The following is a 21,325-nucleotide window of genomic DNA, read 5'->3' as shown; positions in this document are numbered from 1 at the left end:
CTAGCTGCCCGCCCCATAAGCATGCCGTCCAAAAACCGCGTCTCTGTAGGCAGCCTAGGCTCTGAGATCTGCACACAAAAACAAATGGGTACAACCACCACTCAAAACCAAAATAAAGTGTTCCAACCAATCACTGACAGGGGCGGGTGTTCCTCCGATTTCGCATCCAGCCGTGCACGAGCGCAAAACCTCACAACACCCGCCCCTGTCAGTGATTGGTTGGAACACTTTATTTTGGTTTTGAGTGTTGGTTGTACACATTTGTTTTTGTGTGCAGATCTCAGAGCCTAGGCTGCCTACAGAGACGCGGTTTTTGGACGGCATGCTTATGTATCTCTTCATTGGCCAGTCGAAGATGGAGCAAATTTTGTTTACTCCAAGCACTGTCAAGGTCTTCATCATATTTGTCGTGGTACAGGTCTTTGCAGCAATTATTTTACCGCAAATACTGGATCGCGTGCTGTTGGCATCGAGCCTGGAGAAATGTACCCACACGACTTTTCCACATTTTTAAGGTATTATGTGTGTGCGCTCACGTTTCATATGAATATGTGCGCGGAGAGTTTGTGTGTGTGTGTGTGCTCGCGCGTCATTGAGTATGTGCGCGAGTTTGTGTGTGTGCTTGCGTCTCATATAAGTATGCGCGTGGAGAGTTTGTGCGTGCACGCGCGCATCTCATATGAGTATGTGCGCAGACAGTTCCGCGCGTCTTGTGTGTGTAGAGTTTGCGTGTATGTGAATTTCATATGTATTTGTTTGAGCACTGACGTTGACGAGTTAACTCCTTAGGTATCGAAATCTGGAACCGAAAAACATGTCATTTTTCGCTACTCGATAGTATCGAGGCAATTCGGTCGGTACCTAAAAAGTATTGAACTCGTTACCCAGCCTTACACACCTCGTCTATATCAAATGCCTGACATGAAAATGAAACGAAACAAAACAAAAAAACATGTGAATGAAACAATGTTTATTGGATTTAAAAGGTTTATATTACAATTGGAGATTTGGCTTCAGGAGCCAACAGCGTTTCTTGAAATATCTTGATCAAATCTCATACAAAAGATGAAGTACTATGCATTGGATATTTGAAACAGTATATTTGACTTCAACTACGGCAAAGACTTAGAATACTCTCCGCTCTTCAAATACAAAAAAATGTGAGCCTTTATGGACATTAGGGGCTTTCGCTCAGGAGAAACCTTTTCATAGTTCCTAGAACTATTGGTGGAAGTTCACGGTTTTTGGTGCATGATTATGTATTTCTGCTCAGCTGGCGACACTGGACATCAACCACATGACACACTCTAATAACTTTTCATTACTGTCTACTTTCTATGTAACAGTTCTATCTAATATCGTATTAGACAGGACTGTTAGACAGATCATAAACTAACGAACAGGGAGAATGCGAGCGCTGTGTGCTCATTCTCTGGCGTACTCAGCACCATCAAAATAAAGGGCCGCCACACAGTTAAAATAAGTTACAACAACAAGTGCGGCTTACATCATTTCAGAATTCCTACTGGCGGTGCGAATGCAACCAGAAAACCGTTCCTCGGGGAACAATTATATCTCGGAGATCCACCCTGGTGGTTAGTTCCTAGAACTATCCGGTGCAAAACCCCTTACAGTGTTTCTTGAGAAAGAAAAATTCTGTACTTACTCAAACATCAGTTCTTTATCTGTTCCTTACCCTTGCATTGCAAACAAGCAGAGATCTCCTGTGCATGGCACTTCATTATAAATGGAGGCAGGATGGAGTTATGAGGCTTGACTGACAGTTAGAGGAGCCAATGCAGTTACGAGGTTAAGTCAAAACATTTTAATTGCTTTTTATTGGTTAAAGGGGTCATATAATGCCATTTTTGTACAAGTTAATATGAATCTTTAGGGTCTAAATGAAAACTTTGTAATATACTTTTATTAAAAATTCTCATTAGTATTGTAAGGAAACACTTTTTACCTGGTCAAAAACAGCTCTGTTTTCAGCACGCCATTTCAGTGCATATGCCTTTAAATGATAATGAGCTTTGCTCACTCCGCCCCTCTGTTCTTTGGGGCGTTTTGACACAACGCATGTGGAGTGTTGCCTTGACAACAGTTGAGGGTATATTTTGGAGAAAGAATGTCAGAGGGAGTCTCTGAGGACACATCAGTGCAACCATACCAATTTGAACCGGAGTCGGTCCCGGAACAAGATGACGGCCCCGAAGAAGTTCGACAATTAAAGGGCATATTGCAGGTTAGAGGACCCAACGAGTCAATGTATAGAAAAATAATGTAGGAACTATATTTTCTTTAAAATATACTTATAAATACGCTACAGAAGCTTCTGGAGACGTTTTTGTGAGAAAATTGTACTTCTGCGTCTGAAAATGGGCGTGGCCGGCGTGACTTAACGGGCGGGAGAGCGGTCGATTCAGACAACAGGAAAACAATGGATCGCAATGACATTTCGGACGCTGAGGAAATACTTACTCGTATGACGGACCACAGCCGTACAATTGTGAGCCTGCTATGCTGCCAAGAGAGCAGGGACAGGCCAGGATTAATGTTAGACAGAACGGTCAGAGACAAATTGAGTTGTGGTGTGAGGAGAACCAGTGGAGAACAGGAGAGGTGTCTTGGTGAGAGAGACCAGTGTTAGCTGAGAACTTAAGATATACACGTTCGCTAACGATATACACTGTGCTCACAATATTGTACAGATTATTACCATCGTATATCAGGCCAGCAGACATGAGTATGTTTAGGGTAAATACTATTAAATGTATAAAAACTATACTTGAGTATGTTTGTATTGTACTAAAAACATACTCAAGTACATTTTTAACACATATTTTTCACCTGGGTTATAACATAAACAGAAAATTAAAGATTTGAATATTTAAACAACCTAGTAATTTTCTTTTTCAATTACAAGTTGCCTCTATTAAGGGTATGACTACCTATATCACACTATTTGATGCCATTGGTACAGTATAAGACGTTCAGTATTCTTGCTTCGGCATCCCATGTTAAACTCCATCATATCGCCGGGATGATAATCCTACGATCTGAAGTGAATGCTACACACGACCGTGTTTTTCGAAGCCGATGCGGAAGAGAAATGCCGTCTCTTCACCTGCACAACCCGCACCAGGCACGAAAGATATATAGCACCGTCCTTTTTCTTGTTATGGAAACCTGTGGACTCAATGTCCTGACGGGCCGGAGTTTTTGCAACCTCCACAAACACAATAATTTACCATGATGATGATAAATTAAAATACAAAAACTACCGAAACCACACTGACTCACGATAGCTCTTACTTAATACCAGCCTAATCTGAAGTCTGCACTGAGCTGAGGCTCCCTGTCGTGACGTAAAATGACGCGATGTTGAAAAAAAAGCCGTTTTTACGAGCAGTCCAAGAAACGCTCACTTTATCTACTAAATTAGTGCCCTTATGTCGTTTTAAAACATTTAATATCAAGCATTAACTTTTCATATGGTATTTTCATACAAGGTTATATATTAATTTTGATTTTCTTTTTTACCTGCAATATGCTCTTTAAGGCTCGAACAGGACGTTTCTGAATGGTTGGTAAACGTAATGTAACTTTGATCTATTTTTTTTATGTACTGGCAGGGTAGATACAGACACTATGCGTTTACCTATGTATAGGTTAGTTCGTTGACCGATTGATATTGAAAAACTTATGTAGGATTACAAATTTTATTTAAATGTTTAATTGAGCTTCCAATACAATAGTATAGAAACTGAGAAAGTTTATTAGTGTGAATTTTGTATCTAAGGTAAATTATGTCACAAACCTCCCTGTTCCTGTCTGTCCAGCTCTCTATTGTAAGTTAAATTGGTCAGAGCCCTGAGACTATAGCCTTTTGTCTTTATGCACTGCCTGGCCATTAAGATAATGTGAAGGTATCGGTGAAGAGTCTGGCTGATTGGATACATTACACTGTTGTGCTGATTGGATTAGGATTGGTAACACTCTCAGTCTAGGGCACATTCCTTAACCCGTATGCCTCATTTACATGCTTTTGTTTCCACCTTTATGTAACTCCTCCCCCTGAAAGGGTATATGAACTAAATGTATACTGCCTTAGACTGGACTTGATTGAGATGACTACAGCGCCAAAATAAAGAACTTATACCTCAACAATCTCCTGGTCTGCAACTCTATCTTTTCTACACTTGAGAAGAAGTTCACAACAGATGGTGCCCTGTGACCCGGATGGAGAAACTGAAACTCAACAAAGAATGAACTTTTGAAACTTCAAAGCTCAAAGATCTCAACAAAGATCTGACTTTCCAGTTCACGACTGAATCTTTTGAATCCAGAAAGATCTCAACAAAGCTGCCTGAGTTCGCGAACTGAATCTCAACAAAGATCTCAACAAAGCTGACTGTGTTCCAGAACTGAATCTCAACAAAGATCTCAACAAAGCTAACTGAGTTCCAGAACCAAGCTCAACAAAGATCTCTGACTGAGTTTCCAGACGGAATTTTTTCCATACAACAATAATTTGGTGAGTTTCACTCCATTCAAAGAACCGTTGAAAAACCAGTAAAAATTATCCTCTGTGCCGTCAGAGAAAGAGTTATCAGACAGCTGTAGTGTTTGATTACCCAAAGTTATCCTTTAGAAGTTGTCTTTTAAAGATGAAAATATATCCTCTGTTCAGGCAGGGACGTTTTTAACATCACATGTTAAAAAGATATCCTCTGTGTCAGGCAGGGAAGATTAGTATTATTTTGCTAATTATTTGTTTTGTTGTTTGTTACCTTGTGGTGTTACCCTCTAAAAAATTTCTTTTAGAGAAGAGAGTTTGATCCTCTGAATAGTCAGGGAAGTTGTTGGTATCCTCTGTGCAGAAAGGGAAGATTTTAGCATTCAAGTTAAAATATTGTTAGCCTCTGTGCAAGCAGAGAAGAGGTAGTCTTACAGGCTATTTATTTTGGTTACCCTTTTAAAAGTTTTTCTTTTAGAGAGGAAAGTTTGATCCTCTGTTTCAGGCAGGGAAGAGTTAGCAATACATGCTAGTAATTTTGTTTTATCCTCTAAAAAGTTAGGAAGGTGAAAGATCCTTTCCGTTTCTTTCAGGGAAGATTAGCGTAACGTGCTAATATTTTGTGTTTCATCCTCTGTTTCTGGCAGGGAAGTTAAATGTGATGTGTTGGTAACAAGGAAGGTTTATCAACAGTTTGATCTGTGACATAAGTGTAGACTCTTTTGATCAGAGAAGTTTTAGTGTTTTTGATTGTGTGATAAAGAAATCCACAAAATGGTTAGAACGAATGCTAGGCTGGTTCCAACAACTGAAAAATTTGGTCTTGCGACTCCTTTGTGGTCAGATAGTGAATTTAAAACACTGTTAGGAGAACAAATGAACCTAATAGTCACTGAGAAAGTTAGAAAAGAACTAACGCAGAAATATGAGATTCATCCAGACAAAACTTGGTCGGTAGATGATTGTAAAAAAGTACTAGGAGCAAGTATTCGCAAGAACAATGTGAAAGGCATAATATGTTGCCATAGAGAATTTGGTTTAGCACTAGCTACAGAACAGTCTAAACGCAACTCAGAGCTAGAGAAACAGATTAATGAGCTCCGGGCTAAAGTTTCCTCTTTAACCAAGAAATTGAACCGCAACAAAGATGCAGAAAAAACTGATGGGGAAGAAGTAAGTCAGCCTGATAACATTTACCCTGATTTACGAACGTTCTTTGAAACAGATGTAGCCGTCCAATCAGTCACTGATAAGCCTGTTAATTCAGTTTATGTGTGTGGAGCTAGAAAAAGATCACAGGGAATTGAGGAAAATGAAAGTGTTTCTACCCACCCTTCTGTAGTCCGAATACAAACTGTCGCAAAAGCCCTTGGACCTAAGGATATAGAACGACTCTCTGAGAGTTTACACTCACCACGTAAACAGTTTTCTGAATTTAGAAGGGCATTGATCAGCAAAATTCGTCTATATGACATGTCGTTAACAGAAGTCACACAGTTAATGTCACAAATTTTAACTGATTCTGAATTCAACAGTTTTGAATCTGCAGTGACTTCTGAACTACAACATGCCAGTAGAGGCTATATGAGAGAAGGTGTTTTGAAAATCCTAAAGACTATCTTAGGACCCAAAATAGACTGGTCTAGAGTTATTAGCTGTGTACAAAAGAAAGAAGAAACGGTAAATGAATATACTGAACGGTTTTGTCAGTCAGCCATAACTTACAGTGGAATAGTGGATGATTCCGAAAGTGTGCTCGATGACAAAGGACCACTAATTCGTATCTGGTCAGATGGCCTTGTAGCCGAATACAGAAGAGCTTTGCCATTCCTAGATCTAACTTGGTCTAACAGAACTCTCAGAAGTAACGTTGACAGGTTAGCTGCATGGGAAAGAGATGCTGATGTTAAAACCAAAGTGAGAGTAGCAGCAGCAGCTACATTTAGCACAGCAAAACAAGAAAACAGGTGGTCTAAAAAAGAAGGGAGCTGCCACTATTGTGGAAGATTAGGACATTGGGAGAAAGAGTGTAGGAAGAAATTGCAAGATACAAAAAGAAATGCTATGCATAATTCTGCTCCTTCTCAGCCTGCTTACAACCCGGAAGCAGTTCCGCAAGTGTCCACTGAAACTTTAGGACAGCTTGTTCAGGCTCTTTTAAGAGCACAAAAAGACCAGGAAAAAAACTAATTGTTGGGGCTGTGAGTAGCTACCTTACCCCTGTAATACATCATAATGACACAAGAATTTTTGTGAAAGGTAGCATACAAGAGAAAGAAATTGATTTTTTGCTTGATACAGGTGCAGAAATTACCATAATTCCTACAAAATTGGCTAAAGGTTTAGACATTCCGTACAAGAAAACCAAATTTTCTTTAACTGGCGTAATAGGTGAAGATTCTGATTTGTATGAAACCCCGCCCATAGATGTACAATTTGGCCCAAAAACTCTGACTACAAAATTGTTATGTGCTCCATTAAATACAGGTGCAATTTTAGGCATGGATCTCCTGAGACAAATACATCTAACTTTAGACGTGTCCTCAGAATCTGCTAGCATTCAAATTTCCTCAGCACAAGTTTCTACCAATAATGTAATCCCTCCAGAGTATGCTTTCTTACAGAATCATCCAATTTGGGCTAAAGACAAGGATGATTGTGGTTTGTTGACAGGTGTAGAACCAATAAAATTGACGGGGACTCCACCTCCGGTCACCAAACAATATCCAATCAATAAGGAAGCTATACAGGGGATCAAACCTATTGTAGAAAAGTTGCTGACGCAAGGAGTGCTAGTTAAAACCAACAGTCCCTGTAACTCACCCATTTGGCCCATCAAGAAATCCAATGGGACATGGAGACTTACAATAGACTACAGAGTAGCCAATAAAAATATTGATAAAATCACCCCTCTAGTGGCAGATCCTTCCACAATTTGTAATGGCATACCATTAGAGAGTAAGATTTTTTCAGTAATTGATATGTCTAATGGATTCTTTTCTGTACCGTTGCACTCTGACAGCCAGCCATGGTTAGCTTTCACAGTTGACTATGAGCAATACCAGTGGACACGTTTGCCACAGGGATTTCAAAACTCCCCAACCATATACCATCAGGCTGTCAGACGTGATTTGTGTGACCCAGAATGTCCGGTAAAACAGTCCACTATGATCCAATATGTCGATGATATTTTGATTTCCTCAACAGATCACGAGGTACATCAAACAGAATTGGCATCATTGTTGGACTATTTGCATAAGAAAGGACACAAATGCAGCTTTCACAAAGCTCAAATTGCTAAAAAGCAAGTCACATTTCTGGGTCAAACAATTGGTGCAGGAAATAGATCCATTACACAGGATCGAGCGGCTTCAGTCAAAGCCATACCCCCGCCTACTACCATTAAAACACTCCGATCATTTTTAGGAACAGCAGGTTACTGTAGACCTTGGATTGAAGACTATGCCTCAATTGCACAGCCGCTCTATGACTTGTTGAAAGGCCATGGTAAAGATTCTGATACTGTTTGTATGGAAGAATGTCACCTCAAAGCGTTCAATGATTTGAAGAGAGCACTATGTCAAGCACCAGCATTAGGAATTGCCCAAACTGATAGACCATTTGTGCTTTATGTCCATGAACATTTAAGCTTCATGACTGCATGTCTAATGCAAGATCATGGGGGCAGTTTACGCCCAATTCATTACTATTCTGGTAAACTTGACATAGTAGCTCAAGGTATGGGCCCATGCCTCAGAGCAGTACAGGCAGTGCATCTAGCGCTTCAGGCTTCATCAGGAATGGTGTTAGGACAGTCTGTAAACGTAAGATGTCCGCACGCAGTGTCCGCATTAATGAATCAAGCAAAAGTCACTTCTGTCACTTCCTCTCGCTGGGGAAATTGGTTAGCAACTCTCACAGCCCCGAATATTGTCTTACAGCGTGCACCTGTCACGAATCCGTCCTCATGTATGATGTCTGCTATGACTGAAGTTTTGTTAGAGGATGAAGGAGAAATGACACACGATTGTGTTACGCTTACATATACACCTATGAGTGAAATAAAAGAAACTCCCACAGAGAATTCAGAATTTGAGTTGTTTGTTGACGGTTCAGCTCAAGTAATTGAAGGTAACAGACGAGCAGGTTATGCAGTAACGTCCACCACGGAAGTGTTAGCTTCAGGACGTCTTCCAGATCATTTTTCAGCTCAAGCTGCAGAACTAGTAGCCCTAACAAGAGCATGCACGCTAGCTTCAGGATCAGTTGCTAATATCTACACAGATTCCAGATATGCTTTTGGGGTAATTCATGATTTTGGTGTCATTTGGCAAACCAGACAGTTTCTAACTTCTGCTGGATCCCCCATTAAGCATGCTGAATTAGTGAAAGATCTAATGTTTTCCATGAAACTTCCAAAGAAATTAGCAGTGATCAAAGTGAAAGCACATCTCACAACTAATACTACGGAAGCTAAAGGTAATGCTCTTGCTGATATGGCAGCTAAACAGTCTTGTTTCTATGCAACTGTACAAGTGTGTTCAGGTAGTGCAGCACAGAAGAAAATGATGCCTCCTGAATCAATTATTGATCTGTACAAAGACGTTTCCTCCATTAGAACCAAAGTGACATGGGCCACATCAAGTGCAGTGTTTCCCCTAGGATTCTTTTTTAGGGGGGGTGTACTGCTAGTGTTGCGGAGCGGGCGTGTTACGGATACGTGGTGTAATTTTTTTGCAATCAAAAAGCATGTCTAATTAATTGAAATCATGTATTATGAATCATTAAACAATACTTTTTTTTAAAATATATGAAAAAAAATGTCACACTAATTAATTCTGCGCTAATTCACACTAACACTAATTCTGTGTTGTGTTTTTTCTGGTAATAAAATGAAGACATAAAACAAAAATTGTATCATTTATCATCAATTTTAATCATGTGAAATTAAATAAACTTTTTGTCAAATAACTTGCTGCACAATGAGCTTTACTGTTAAAATTAAAACATGGATTATTCCTTAAAAATTTCAGTTTTGATGATAATTTATTTGGATTAGTGTTAGTGTATTATTACATTGGGACATATCTAAATTCTAATGTACAACAGTAATATATTTCTGTCAAGTTAAACCGAACTTTTATTTTGACGGGTTGCCGTGAAGACCTTTTGAGTTTCTTTGTGTTTATGTCATGATGATAGTTGTTCTCAAATGAAGCGGTTAAATGATCACGAAGTAGGGTTGGGAACATACTGTCTATGGTTGGGAATCGTAAGAAATTTTTCGGTTCCGATTCCGGTTCCGCCAAACGATTCCGGTTCCGGTTCCCATTCAATAAAAATTATTAAAACTAATACAAATAGTTGTACGGGGAAAATACACAATCCTTTTTGTGTTTTATTTCTGATAGGCCCTACTTGTCAAATGAGTTTAACAGACTGGCAATGTCAACAAATGCAACATATTATTTAGCAATATTTTTTTCTGAAGGAAAATAAAAAATGTTGCATTCTCAAGGATAATTTGGGACCTCTCCTATATCTTATTGTATATCCAGCAGTGGAATACCCTCTCAGAAGGGGTAGAATATGCTTGAACACACATGTAAGATCCAGACAGGTGAAACATAATATTTTTTAAATCGGTTTGAATGATTGATTTCTGTGAAACTTCACTTGTTTCCTTACTGGATTAAAGTGCTCTAGCAGTTAATAAACAGAAATGCATGCGTCTTGCGGAAGAACATTGTAGCCGGAGCTACTTCTCTATGTTTATGTCAATGACGCGAGTGAGTCACGCAGGCACTGGGCTACTCCGCAGCAGTGCCGAACCGACCAGTGTAAAGTAGTCTGAGTCTAAACGCTTATTACAGCCTTACCGTAGTGATTCAGGATAAGACAAAAACACGTTTTGAAAAAAGGCATTCATGATGTAATCGCTCATTATATACATTTTGTAAATTCTGAAGCGAATTTTCGTTATTTGAAGCGACTTTCAAAAGGTGATTAACTGTTTTAACATCAGTGTTTATTCTCGAACTATAAACTTTTATCTCAGTACTTCTGTGATCATTTGAATATTTTTAACACAGAAATATCGATACGGTGTTGTTGAAAAGACAGAAAGTAAAGCTAACGTTAGATGTTTCATGTCAGCGACAGCGCAAACAGATTTGAATGTCCCGGTGTGAAGTTTTTGTCATTTAGGAATAAGATCGCGTGGGTGTTTGAATCGAGATCGTTTAAAGATTAATGGTGCAGCTCTACTGTCTTATTCTCTCTCTCTGCGTTGATATCTGACGCAATTTTTTTTAACTTGTTATACGAATAGCGCGAGGGACAGTGCATTCATTACAATTTTAATATTTATGTGGTGAGACGTCGCTATTAAAGGATAAGCTCCCAGCACTTCGTCCACACATCGCATCAGAACCAAAAACACTACCGGTTCTGCATAAGAACCGGTTCTCGGTTCCCAACCCTATTACGAAGTGACTTTCAGAGTGGATCTAGAGCCTGGAGAGGAAGTTCATGCGTTTGTGTCTTCATATAGGCCAAAAAATAGCGCAAGCGTCACACGTGCTTCAGTGTGTGTGTGTGTGTGTGTGTGTGGTAAATGAAACTGCGCGTCGGCGGCACCATTCATTCACACAGAACATGCAGGATTCGTATTTAAATAGTCTTTGTGTTTTAATATTCACACACACTAGTCTACATCGCGATTTGATTTCAAGTGTACTGAACTGCTTTCTATTTTTTCCTCAAATTTACAAATTCCGTGAAATTCCGCGTTATACACTAAATTCCTTTTTTATGACTGGATTTCGTCAGCATTTTAGGGGGGGGCGGGGGGTCGTTTTGGGGGGGCGGGGCGCCCCCCCAAAACAATGGTAGGGGAAACACTGAAGTGATGTTGATTACAGCAGCTGCAGTATTGTGTCAGGGAAGAAAAACCTAGACTCATGTGTCACACTGTAAGGTTGTTCCTGCACCAACAGGGATAGGTTAGGACACAGAACCAGTGAGGAGCCCCGGGAAGAACCGAATGCAATAGGCTTCGGGGGTTAACCCTGGGGTGAAGACTTCCCTCATAGGCCCTATCCTAGTCCATCCTTACCTCACTGTTCTTTAGGTGTCAAAGGAATTAAGAAATAGGGAGAGATGGAACGACAATAGCAGACCCAGAAAAAGTTTACAACCCTAGTGTTTGAACAAATACTGCTCTACTGCTTAGCAGACTCGGAAGTTTACAACCCTAGTGTTTGAACAAATACTGCTCTCCTGTCTTTTGTTTTCTTTCTTACTCTGTGCAGATACCACTGATGACTTCCCGAGACCCATACGCACTGACCTCGTCATCTGCGTATGAAGCCACAAGAAAACCTCAAGAAACAACTTGACCCTCTTCCGAGCCAACTATCACAAAAGGATAAAGAAAAGAAAAAGAAAAAAATACACAACGCAGAGACTCACATACGAAACCTTCAGTCATCCATCAACATGATCAAGATTGTCGTACCAGTAACATCACAGACACTCTCGCTTCGCACAAGATAATGATCTTACAGAACAGAGTGGCCTTAGATTACATTCTAGCAACGGAAGGAGCCTGCACCATCATCGGACCTGAGTGCTGCACCGGGTTTTAATGGATCCAACAGAGAACTTGAACAAAATCCAACAAGACATTCTTGATCTTTCAGCAAAATTACACCAGATGACTGAAGTAAATTTTTCATGGTTCGGAAACTTGATTGGGAAACCCTGGCTGTGGATAAAGGAAATAGCAATTCTGCTGTTATTTCTTCTAATAGCGTACTATCTATGCGTCCACAGTATCAAGTGTTTCATTCAACAAATGACTCACGCCCCTCACAAAGAAATGACAGTTCCAAACAGAAAAGACTATTACCCTTAAGAACTTCACGGACCCTAAATTTGCATGTTTGTTTCTGTGTCAGCATGCAATTGCAGAAAAGCAAACATAGAACACGCATTATGTGCCTGTAACGATCACAAGTTACAAGAATGAACTTTTAAGTCTTTAAATTTGTATTTTGTGAGAGTTATTTAGAACTCTCAAAGGGGGAAATGTAGGATTACAAATTTTATTTAAATGTTTAATTGAGCTTCCAATACAATAGTATAGAAACTGAGAAAGTTTATTAGTGTGAATTTTGTATCTAAGGTAAATTATGTCACAAACCTCCCTGTTCCTGTCTGTCCAGCTCTCTATTGTAAGTTAAATTGGTCAGAGCCCTGAGACTATAGCCTTTTGTCTTTATGCACTGCCTGGCCATTAAGATAATGTGAAGGTATAGGTGAAGAGTCTGGCTGATTGGATACATTACACTGTTGTGCTGATTGGATTAGGATTGGTAACACTCTCAGTCTAGGGCACATTCCTTAACCCGTATGCCTCATTTACATGCTTTTGTTTCCACCTTTATGTAACTCCTCCCCATGAAAGGGTATATTAACTAAATGTATACTGCCTTAGACTGGACTTGATTGAGATGACTACAGCGACGAAATAAAGAACTTATACCTCAACAATCTCCTGGTCTGCAACTCTGTCTTTTCTACACTTGAGAAGAAGAAGTTCACAACACTTACATCCAAAAACAGAACACCACAATCGCTTAGACGCCATTCTGCTCCAGTGTATTGTAGTAGAAATTTTAATAGTCATTGATCCCAGACAGGTATCATAAGAGAAAGAACCTATTCAATGTATAAAAGTATATGTGTGTACGTGCTTGTGCGTGACGTTTCAGGAACATATGGGACAGGACCTCTGACCTTAGGGACGGTCAGTTTTGGCCAGTTTATTTCAGTACCAGTTTGTGTCTTTAAGTAGAAACTGAACAGCAGTAAGGAACTTTATCTGGTTGGGTGAAAGGTACAGCGGGTGAGGAGGAACCTTGAAAAGAGTATAAATGCTGTCTCATACCTTCCTGTTGGGTGTCACTCTCTTGCACAGCGTAACTTCTGTGTACTAGACTGAACCTATTCTTGCAAGAATAAATACTTTCCTTTTTTATTAATTTGACTATGAGTGTTTAACACAATTTTTGCCACAACAGTATCAACAATGGCGGACTACAAGGACAGCTCGCTCAAGGCAGGTCTGTGTTGAAACGCTGCTGTCAATTAGCAATTGTGGGAGGGGCGTCCGATCTAGTGACGTCACAAGATCGAACGGCTCAATTTGAGGCAGGGGAAAACATATTGTAACAAACTCGGCTAGCAACCTAAGTAAACCAGAAGTCACTTTAAAGTCCAGGGCACTCGCAAGGCAAGAGTGAATAATGAAAAAAACTGTATTAATACTTGAAATCAAACATAGACAGTCCTAAGCAGGATAACCAACAATGTATATTGATAACAGTCAAATCAGAAAAATTGTCACCTATCCGAGAGTCCTTGATCAAAAAGTCCATGCATGAGAAGCATTGTCCTTCTACATGAATCCTCAGTCCTTGAGCCCAAAAGAAAATTAATCCAAATGTCCAGGGGGAAAAAAATGGTACTAATCCTCCAAACGTGATGAAATGGCAAAAATACCAAAAAACCAAAGTCTTCTCTTGAACTTCAATGGGTAATTAATCCATGATCGACTTCAAATAAAAAAACACCTAACTGTCTGTATCAAACAGAATCACCTAACATGCATCCCCTTGGCACAAAACTTGCTTGCTTTTTCTACTCAACAAGGCCTTCCTCTAAGGTGCTCTCCTGTCAAAATAAAAGTCAATTTTGCCAACTACAGGATGTTTCTACACCAAACATAAAAGTCCCACATACAAAAGATAGAGAACATCAACTAGGGCTCGAAACCAATTGAATCATACCTCAAAGTATTTTATCCTCCACATTTGTAAAATAAATTATATGTATTTAACTTAGCCCTAATATACAGTAGTGTCACAATATAAGGAGATTAAAACAAAAACACTGGATGGATTTTTATCATTATATGATGGTTGTGTACAGGCACTGCCAACACACATTTCAGTACAATCAACTTGTAAAAGAGCATGTACCATTATATGAACCCTTTAAATATTTGTAAGACCCACATACAGACGTAAAGGATGACCAATAAGATTTATCTTATCAAACTAAAATTATGAAATATAGAGTTACAAGGTTTCGGCCCTACATAGTGATGATACTTTCTCATTTGTAGCATTTATTTTTACTTATTTTTTGGAATTTGATCATTTTCCATGGCACACCTGACAACCTGTCACGGCACAGTGGTTGGGAAGAACTGAATTAGACAACTCCGGCAATGAGACAGTATCTGAGATAATCGGGTAAAATTCTTCCCACATTAAGAGCATTGGTGCGGCTTTTCTCCAGTATGAATTCTCTCATGAACTTTCAAGGAATCTGACCGAGCGAAACTCTTTCCACAATGTGAGCACTTGTACGGTTTCTCTCCAGTATGAACTCTTTGGTGTTTTATCAAGTCGCTGGAAATAATAAAGGTCTTTCCACAGTCAGAGCACATATAAGGTCTCACACCAGTATGAATACTCTCATGCTCTTTTAAATGTTGCAATCGTGAAAAACACTTTCCACAAAAAGAACAAACGTGAGGCTTCACACCAGCATGAGTTTTAAGGTGTGTTTTTAAGCCTGATGCCAAAACAAATGTTTTACCACACTGATCACAACTGAATGATCTCACTCCAGAGTGAAAGAGCATATGATCTTTAAGAAGGCTTTTGTAACCGAAACTCTTTCCACACTGAGAGCATGTATAAGGCTTCTCTCCCGTGTGATATCTCATGTGTCGGTTAAGGCCTGATTTATCGATGAAACTGTTTCCACACTCAGAACAGGTGAACAGTTTTTCCCCAGTGTGAATTCTCATGTGCACATTTACGTCCTCTTTGCGACTGAAACTCTTTCCACACTCAGAACAAGAGAACGGTTTTTCTCCAGTGTGAATTTTCATGTGATCATTTAGATGTCCTTTATGTCCGAAACTCTGTCCACACTGAGTGCATGTGAACGTTTTTTCTCCGGTGTGAATTATCATGTGTCTCTTAAGGTGTGATTTATATAAGGAACTCTTTCCACACTTAGAGCAGGTGAAAGATCCTTTGTCTCCAGATTTTCCAGCTTGCTTTTGTGGGGAATTCTCTTCAGTCTTTGAAACGACTGCATTTACATCATTTTTTAAATGATGAGGTTTTTGAAACAGATGTTGTTTGTCTTCATTTTTATATTCCAGTTTTCCCTCTTCATTTGTGAAATTATGCCGTTTGTCTTCATTCACTTCCATCGGGTCTAAAAATCAACATATTAAATAGCACAAAAATGAATTTAAGAAGGCAAATGAGAAACAAAGAAATAAAGTTCGTTCTTTATTTAGCACAAATCTAGTTTACTACTGAGTACTATTATCTAGTTTTAGATGTATTTTTGTATCCTCCTGAGAACCAAAAATATAAGATATTTTTTGTGTGAATTTAGTTTGTCTACATTGTTTGGAACATGAGAAACCAATGGAGATTTTTTTTTTGTATGTGAAAAAAAAACGTCTGTAGTAGGGCTGTGAATCTTTGGTTAGGCAACGAATCGATTCGATTCACGATTCATAGGTTTTCAATTCGATTCAAGAACGATTTTTGCAAATTCAGAAAGATTCGATTTGATGCGATTCACATTAAAGTTCGATGCGATTCAATTATTTCGATTCTTCATTTTTTCTATGCATTCATAGGATTATTTAAATTCTTCCCCCAATGGGTCTTAGTCAGGGTGTGAATTACACAGTGGTTTTCGGGGGTCAGAGAGTGGGGACAAAAAAAAAAACAACAAAATTTTTTCTATTGTTAATGTTAGTTCATGCTAGTTTTTAATAAATTTATTATTATAAAAAATATTTCCAAAGCCTATAAATTAGCATTTGTAGAAATGTAAGCCAAGATTTAAAAAGCATGATGAACTAACAATACTTTTAAAGCCTAACTATTTTGTAGGATATGTTAATGGATACACAACCTTAAAGTGTTCCTGGCACATCCTTCCATTGTGAGACTAAAAATACCATGAACTTTCCCACTAAACCTTAACTAACTTTCCTCATGGAATAGTAAGTATTCCTCATGGAATACTCTTTGTTCTCTTTATACTGAACATTTTCCTATGATTCTGAGAGAAAACGCGCCGGGTGTCTACTTTTGCTATAGGCTAGTAACGATTACGAATGCAACTTTAATCCGCATCTGATTGATGGATAAACCACGCGCTCTTATTTCAGTGTAATTAATATTGTAGTTATTTCAGTAGTTTCCTTCGTACATTTAGTTTAATGACATAAAGTTAAATTTCATTCATGATTCATAGGAAGCGTGTGTATTTTAGGTCTATTTGCGTTTTCTCTTTCCATGTAATAAATGCGCACCTTGAATAGTTGGGGTTTTACTTCAGCTGCTCAGGACGGGTATGACCCATTTCCGTAAAACTTCAGTATCTTATCTTAAAGAAAATAACGGCGACGTTTCCACGCAACAAACGCGTTGTTTCATAGCAGTGCCCGCGCAATGACATGGCAGCTTTAAAAATGGCTTGAGCGGTTTGACTCAAGACTTGCTTTCTCGATAGAAAGCTGTCATCTGCTCATGTGAACATCAGTGGCTGTCCTGAGGAGAGCTCAAAAATCTGTAGATGAGAGCTATATGGGACCGAGCGCGAGCGAAATCCAGTGAAAGATGGTAAAGAGTGCAGCGAGTATCTGTGAAGGAGAGCTGGGAGGACGCCAAATGACGTCGCACAAGTACGCCTCCATTAATTCACGCATGTAGTCATTTAATGTTTACATATTGTAAAGCACTGAATCGCTATAGAATCGAAAATTATTCGATTCTTAGCATTTTAAATCGATTATTGACCGAAATAAACGATTCACGTTTCAAAAATACATGTTTTCAGGATCAATGCATAATATGCATCGTCAGGATTTGTAATCGATGCATCGAGAAAACGAGTGAATCGTTACACCCCTAGTCTGTAGAGGACACTAAGAAAATAAAATGGCATAAGACATGTATATGCAAAACATTTATGTTATTTTTTGCCAATCAATTTTTCAGGCCGTTTTGAACCAAACTTATACCAGACCAAACCAAACAATTTAATAAAATTATTTGATATACTATTTTACTTTATGCAATATGTGATTGCAATAAAATTGCTATAAATGTGTAGTCACATTCTATACATGTAATTTGAATTTTATTGTGTTCTTGTGGCAACATGTAATCGAAAAAATAAGTGTAATAATGCGAGAAATAACTTTGAATATCTCATATTACATAGGAATAATGATATATAATTTCTTTCCTTTTTGACTTGTAGTTTCCCCCCCAAAATGCCTGATAAGTCCTGATAAGTAATGCTGTAAGTCTTGGTGTCTCTAAAGAGCACACGCACAATTTGGGGAAAAAATCTAATTGCGTTTTTTTTTTTTTTACGATTTGCAATTTAAAATGGGATTTTTTTTAAACAAATTAAATAAATGTATGTATATGTATATATTTGGGTAGGTCCTATTTTAAGCAGATGGTCTAAAGCACACGGCGCAAGTGCACTTAGGGCGTGTCCAAATCCACTTTTGCTAGTTTAACGACAGGAATTTTGACATAATTGTGTGTGTTTTTGCCCGTTAAAGAGCTATTATCAGTTAAAAAGAACTCAGTTTTGTCCAGAGTTGGGAGTAACGCGTTACAAAAGTAATGCATTAAAGTAACATATTACTTTTTGCTGTAACGCAGTAGTGTAAGGCATTACTAATCAATTTTCAGTAATATTTTACTCGGTACATGTTCCGTAATGCTTTCGTTACAACACACTTTTAGCTCAAAATTTAATTGTTCAAAAAAACAAAACCAAGACCGCGAGACATTAACGAATGAAAAATGCAATTAAGTTATTACCTGTTCGTAGTCAGTCAATAGCCGCGTGTGGTGTCCAAGTTTTTGTAAATAAAGACTTAATGACAGCTTCTGATATATTTGTATAGCGATTTACAGGTGCTGGTCATATAATTAGAATATCTTCAAAAAGTTGATTTCAGTAATTCCATTCAAAAAGTGAAATTTGGATATTATATTCATTCATTACAACCATACTGATATATTCCAAATGTTTATTTCATTTAATTGTGATGATTAAAACTGACAGCTATGAAAATCCCAAATTCAGTATCTCCGAAAATTAGATTATTACTTAAGACCAATACAAAAAAAGGATTTTTAGAAATGTTGGCCAACTGAAAAGTATGAACATGAAAAGTATGAGCATGTAGAGCACTCAATACTTAGTCGGGGCTCCTTTTGCCTGAATTACTGCAGCAATGCGGCGTGGCATTTCATAATCGCACTATGCCAAATCGTGCTGGATTAATCATGCAGCCCTAGAGGACATATAACAAATCAATGCCGTTTCCTAACATATTCTGATTTGAAACCCAATTATGTTTTTCTGAGATGTTTATTTACGACAAACAGTTTGAAAATTACTCAGATTTAAATGATAATTACAAAGTATTGTAATATTTCCATAAGAGTGCTAAATTTGACCATTCAGTCAATGTCAGCCATTTTTAAAGACAGAGAGGAATTTGTCAAGGTGAAACCTCCAAAAATGTGGTATCTCTGAAAAGCCCTGAATGTGCTCTTTACAGGAAAAACTGTGACATTTATGTTCTCAGACAAATTCGGTAAAATATAATGTCCTCTACAGAGGATAAAGTCTATGCCAGGGTCTCAAGAGGATATGTGAGTTTTTATCTTAATGTTCCTCATCAGTCATTAAAGAGAATGAAGGAAAACACCAACCTATTTGTTCCTCTGTATCTTCATCTTTTATTCTGCAGGGTTCTTCCTTAATCTCCATCTTTACAATAGTATGTCAGTAGTTTCTCCTGGAGTAATTCCTCCTGCTTGCTTCTTCTCCTGTGGGAAGATGGGAATATTCCCAGCATTTAAACTCTCATTATTAGAAACAAATCAACTCAAGCCGATGTTTATGTTGCCCTTACATCAGATATAATTTACATACATTAAAACAGATTACCAGGTTTAATTTGTTAATTACATAAAATAAAAACACAACTCATAATCTTCACAAATTGCAATGTGAAATAATTCAATTCCAAGAGCAATTCCAAGAGGGTCCTCTCACCATAGGTGCTCGGGCCCTAAAAACAGTCAGTAACGAGTTTATGTTTCACGAGTGTAATGAACAACATCAGTCGGTTAATTTCAATTCATTTCTGATTGATTCAATATATGAACTGACTCGATTAGCCGTTTGGATTTAGATTTCTCCTAATAAATGATAACATGAATGTACTCACAGTCTGAAAACAGCAGATTTAGAGCAGAATGAACGGCTGTGTTCCACTTCTCATGTTTATGTTCCCTCGCTCACTTCTCTTCTTCTCCTAGACTCGGATGTGTGTCATTGCTTCGGTCGCTCGAGCGCCTCTACTGGCGGATTACAGGCAATGCGTCGCAGTATACAGTGAAGTTGCACATTCTGCCAAGATATTCTAGATCTTGAAGAGTTAGGAGGAAACAATATTATTTAAACTCTGGAATGAAATAGAATAGATCTTTATCTGTGTGATTTCTCACGTGCACATTCATGTTTACGTTATGAAAGACTTTACACGTTTTGTTTTGTTTTTCTTCAATGAATTATTTTCAGTCTGTGAAATTCCTTCTTTATTTGTGAAATGATGAGGTTTTTGAAAAGGATACCGTTTGTCTTTATTCACTTCCATTGGGTCTCAAAACATTAAATTCCCATCATTTAATTAAAGATATAATAAATAAAATAAATTAAAAAAAAGAGCCGACTGTTTGCTTACTGTCCAGTAGGCTGCTTTTATTTCTTTATGGTATTTTATTTTTTATCTTCTCAAAAGTGTTATTATCAGAAATTAACTCTTTATTTCCAGCACTGTTAAACTATCAATTCTTCAATTCAGTTTATAGAGAAGCTGAAAGAATATTGATGAGGGTTTATTGCTGTAATCAGACATCGATTTAAGTGTGAATGTGAACAAATTACAAAGGCATAGTTTGCAAATCTAGACGTGTAGCTAAAATTATAACCTGCATTCATACAGATGTATATCAAAAAGTTCACCTATTGACGAAAAAATGGCACTGTAGAGTCCAAAACTATTGTTATAATTACCTATATAAACACATTAAAGTTATTCTGAGGATGTATACGTCAAATCACCTTAAAATATGACACAGATAATTAATAATACTTTGACGACTTAATTTAAATTTCCTGTTTCTCCAAATAGTATACAACTCAAAGGTATAACCACTAGGTTTATATTATCTTATAAGTTAGTTCATATTGTAATCACTAGATGGCAGCATTAAAACAGACATTACTTGGGATGTTCCGATCTGCCCTTTTCGCCTCCGATACAGATTTCAATACCTGGGAATCAGCATTGGCTGATTATTTTTATTTTCACCCGATACTGAAATATAATTTTTTAAACAGTGCTGAATTATCTAATAAACTGTATGCATCAATGTGGAAGAGACTGGGATAATTTTTTATGCAAAGCATCAGGCTTGACTGAAACATTACTTTCCTAACTTTGTAAAACAAAATAACAAACAGACACAAATGTAGTGAATTATTTATGAAATATTTGTGCACTAGTGCAACTGTAAATAAACCAATACCTTCTTGGTAGACATTCAAAATGTCTCCTACATTCAAGACTCATGTTCATCTGTGCCTCACATT

At 38.0% G+C, this 21,325-nt stretch overlaps 1 protein-coding gene across 2 annotated transcripts; it reads right to left on the bottom strand.

The window, feature by feature from the left end:
• Window positions 1-13,824: 13,824 nt before the first annotated feature.
• On the bottom strand, window positions 13,825-19,987 carry LOC143741175 (uncharacterized). 2 transcript variants are annotated; one of them, XM_077233604.1, is made up of 3 exons: window positions 19,895-19,987; window positions 19,378-19,494; window positions 13,825-15,823 (listed from the first exon to the last, which is right to left on the bottom strand). In XM_077233604.1, exons 2-3 carry the CDS (start codon window positions 19,433-19,435, stop codon window positions 14,859-14,861), a joined length of 1,023 nt encoding a protein of 340 aa, XP_077089719.1. In that variant the 5' UTR covers window positions 19,436-19,494; window positions 19,895-19,987; the 3' UTR covers window positions 13,825-14,858. The 2 variants fall into 2 exon arrangements, with proteins under 2 accessions (XP_077089719.1, XP_077089720.1); XM_077233605.1 differs by having other exon boundaries at window positions 19,899-19,981.
• Between the last annotated feature and the right edge of the window lie 1,338 nt (window positions 19,988-21,325).

Source organism: Siphateles boraxobius, unplaced genomic scaffold (genome assembly GCF_051911475.1).
Source record: "Siphateles boraxobius isolate OS27281-9 unplaced genomic scaffold, OSU_SipBor_1 18, whole genome shotgun sequence".
In the NCBI taxonomy this organism is placed as follows: domain Eukaryota; kingdom Metazoa; phylum Chordata; class Actinopteri; order Cypriniformes; family Leuciscidae; genus Siphateles; species Siphateles boraxobius.
This window is presented reverse-complemented; position numbering and strand designations above follow the sequence as displayed.

Excerpts from the sequence above, each read along its gene's own strand:
- LOC143741175 (XM_077233604.1), bottom strand. The coding sequence starts at position 19,435 with ATGGAGATTAAGGAAGAACCCTGCAGAATAAAAGATGAAGATACAGAG. Across the intron at positions 15,824-19,377 it reads AGATACAGAGGAACAAATAG|ACCCGATGGAAGTGAATGAA; the intron begins GTTGGTGTTTTC and ends GTTGATTTTTAG.